This window comes from Copadichromis virginalis, linkage group LG6 (genome assembly GCF_057382275.1).
Source record: "Copadichromis virginalis isolate Kocher_CV1m ecotype Utaka linkage group LG6, C_Virginalis_male_GT1.1, whole genome shotgun sequence".
Taxonomy (NCBI): domain Eukaryota; kingdom Metazoa; phylum Chordata; class Actinopteri; order Cichliformes; family Cichlidae; genus Copadichromis; species Copadichromis virginalis.
The window spans coordinates 41362278-41365585 of NC_140623.1; the positions used below are offsets into that span (position 1 = coordinate 41362278).

Consider the following 3308-nt stretch of genomic DNA (forward strand, 5'->3'; position numbering starts at 1 on the left):
CAGCAGCTCTTCACTCCTGTCTTCTCTCTTCAAGGAGGTACTGCAACCGGTTCGAACTCTCGCTTGTTCTCCTCTGAGGGATATTTTGGGGACTTTGGTTTGTCTCTCTCAACAGAACAATGGCCATTTTGCAGAGAAACTGTGCAGTCTTGTTGGTTGTTGTGGCTGCGGCTTGTGTGGAGCTCTATCAAGGTTAGTAATTTCTGCAGAATGTGTAATGCAGTAATGCTCTAAAACTTTATTGGCATGCATTTGCTTTTACTTCTTAGAGTGCATCAGTGGTAGGACTGCATTTCTTTTGCTAACCTGTCTGAAAACGTTCCCCTGCAGCTCAAACCTCGATAGGACGCTGTGCATGTCCCAAGGTCCAGGCAGTCAAAGGCAAAATATCAGATTTCCAAGTCCTTGAAAAGCGGCCCAGCTGTGATAAAACTGAGTTGATGTAAGTTTAAAAGAATATCTTTGAATATCTGCCACTTTAGAGTCTTGTCGGCTGTGCAGATTTTGATGGTAATACTTCTGTTTTCTCAGTGTAACCAGGATCAACCCCGACAACTCCACCCAGAAGCTGTGCATGTTCACTGAGGGAGTTAGAGCCAAGCGCCTCTTATCGTGCTGGGAAAGGTGAGCTACACAACATTAGCATCGGTTCACCCACAACTAACTGCTCTTTGCTTCTTCTTTAATGCTTCTGAATTTGAGAATTTAAGAACAACTAAAAACAGAATTCAAACTTTTCCATAAATGCGTTTGAGACAGGGGCGTGTCCAGAGGGGAGGGGATGGGGGGGCCCTGATCCCCTCAAATTCAGTATTTAAAGTACTTTAGTGACGCTCAGTTTTAAAACCAGGATCAATGTTTTGTTGTATTTTACACTTTGCATTTTGGATGCAGATATCTGCTGTAAGACATTAAACCATCTTCAGCTTTGACACTGATATTGCAATAACAAATCAGTAATTATAATCCAGCATGCATATCTCTTTAAAAAAGACTGCTGTTACTTTAAATAATTTATGTATATTTTGATGCTTAAACTTTTTCCAAGTAGGCAGGAGTATGACTTTTAAGTAAAAATGCTCTTCTTACTTTCCATGTAATATATCTGTATGCGAGCACAGGACTGCACAGAAGCCTAAAAAGTCATTTCTGGTGTTTTCTACATTTATTCCTGATCGAACATAGACTCTCTTGTCTCGTTCTCGCTCCCTGTTCTGTGCTACATGCACAGACTGAATGCTCCAGCAGCTGCACAGCTTTCACAGAGAGCTGGGACAGAATATCACACCACTTAAAAATGTTTGATTTGGCTTCAGAATCGATTCTTTTACAGCCAAAACACCACATGCTTCTGACTCCACAGAAAAACGAAACAGACCGAATGGCGTATAAATCGTTCCCCAGATGCAAAGAGTTTTAGAACAAATCTCAGGACACGTTAACATGTGACTCCTTGCGCAAACATCCAGATGTTTTCCATTAGTCCTTTGGCCTAATCCCAGTTTTTCTTTCCTCCCTTTCTCTTCTCAGCATAAACAAAAATGAGACACGCAAAATGGAGTGCATCGACAGACCGAAAATGGCCGGGAACAGTACCACGGAGAAATGAAACACACGAAAAGGAGAGGAAGAATGGTGAAGATAGATATTTCTCAGATCTCTGTGAAATGACGGCGAGAGCAAAGCGCGCCGAGAAGGCCAGACGAGTGAGAGCGAGCAGGAAAAGGACGGAAGAGAAAGAAGTTGTGGAGTTGTTAGGAAAGAGACAAATACAGATAAATACAAATTAATACAAGAAACAGAATATAGCAGCAAGTCTGTGTAAGAAGGGCACACACCTTTATTTTTTTGCTTGACACTGGTATTTATGTTGATATTTATTTATTCTGCTTCTTTTTTTGTACATTTTTATTGAATGTCTCTTTAAATAAAGTTAATTTTGATAGAAGTTTCTGCTTCCTGCTCATTTTTCGCCCAGTCTTTGGGCAAAAACCAGAAAAAGCTTCATTTCTTGGCACCCTGAATGTTTCCAGCTGGTTTTTGTTAACCCTCATAATGAAACCTGCGGCTCAGCACCGGTATCTCTACATCGAAACACAAACAAACAGGGTTGATCTGCACAGAAGACGCAGCTGGCACTCGAGGACGCTGAAGTGACTTTGTTGCAGGGTGAGCAAATTAATTGTTATCATACACAAACCGTGCACTCCTAGGGGAGAGTGGGGGCTTAGCACGATAACAATTAAATCATGCCCAGGAGAGCATTTTGACCACAGCTGTTTACAGCAGCAGCTGTAGGCCAGATGATGAAGCGGGGATGGATTCCTGAAGGATGTCGTGACTCTGAGTGGGCTAAAGTGAAAGTGGTTCTTTTACTTGATTCAGCAGAGCAGCAAGGAAAACAGTGTTAAAGTTGAAGAATCTGGAAACCATGGTTTCCAAAGAAAGACGGCTCAGGACTGTGAGCTAAATCTAACATCTGGACCAGACCACCAAACATCTGCCGCCACATCCAATTGCGCAACGATCCAACGATGGCAGCGATCCACATCCAACAGCTCAGATTGAAAGATTGTCACTTTCTCCCCTCCTCTGTAAATCATCAGGCCCAAATCTAGTGGCAACAGCACGAGGGAGGCTGGTTTGAGTTAAAGTTTTATATGATCTTTTTTAAACATTGTGAATGTTTGAGGCAAATGATTTCTGAAAACATGTGAACTAACTTGGACTAAAGTCGATCTTTCTAGTTCCCTGTGCTGCAAGAAAACATCTGGAGTCATATCAACAGAATAAACATGATTGCAAACTAAAGTCAACATAACCTCCCCCTCCTTCATACCACACTTGGCACATTCCTCCAGGAAGTCGACCATAAAAGGAGTGCAAAAGGGTTTGGACTGGTTTGGCAGTTTCTGGGTCCAAATCAGAGAAAGGTGGAGTACATCTTTAGTGGAGGTTAGAAAAACAGACTAATTAATCAAACGCACAGTTTCTTTATAATCTCATGTACATCAGCCACCAAACCAAACACATTTACAGGCTGTGTTTTGAAGATGTTCTCGATTGTTTGCAGCAGTTCGGAGTCGGTGCATCACGCTACCGCCAACCTTCGTAAATAATCATGAGCATCAGAATGTCGTCCTCCTCTTGGATCTGGAATCACGACGCCCTGCAGCCCAAGGTATAGTTCAAGCTTAATATCAGTGAAACTCACCTGATTTGGACTGCTTCAAAGAATTTTACGCTCTTTGTACACGAGAAGCAGTAAATAAAATATCACTCCCCTACATGCAAAGCTGTTTCTGCAG

General features: G+C 42.1%; 1 protein-coding gene across 1 annotated transcript; it reads left to right on the plus strand.

The window, feature by feature from the left end:
• cxcl18b (chemokine (C-X-C motif) ligand 18b) lies at positions 1–1948 on the plus strand. The gene is made up of 4 exons (XM_085460972.1): positions 1–192; positions 331–442; positions 532–624; positions 1531–1948. Exons 1-4 carry the CDS (start codon positions 120–122, stop codon positions 1607–1609), a joined length of 357 nt encoding a protein of 118 aa, XP_085317098.1. The 5' UTR covers positions 1–119; the 3' UTR covers positions 1610–1948.
• Positions 1949–3308: the final 1360 nt, after the last annotated feature.

What these genes read in the sequence shown, in the direction of transcription:
- cxcl18b (XM_085460972.1), top strand. Translation starts at nt 120, where the DNA reads ATGGCCATTTTGCAGAGAAACTGTGCAGTCTTGTTGGTTGTTGTGGCT. An exon ending in TGTGATAAAACTGAGTTGAT is followed by an intron (nt 443 to 531) that starts GTAAGTTTAAAA and finishes CTGTTTTCTCAG; the next exon opens with TGTAACCAGGATCAACCCCG. An exon ending in CTCTTATCGTGCTGGGAAAG is followed by an intron (nt 625 to 1,530) that starts GTGAGCTACACA and finishes TTCTCTTCTCAG; the next exon opens with CATAAACAAAAATGAGACAC.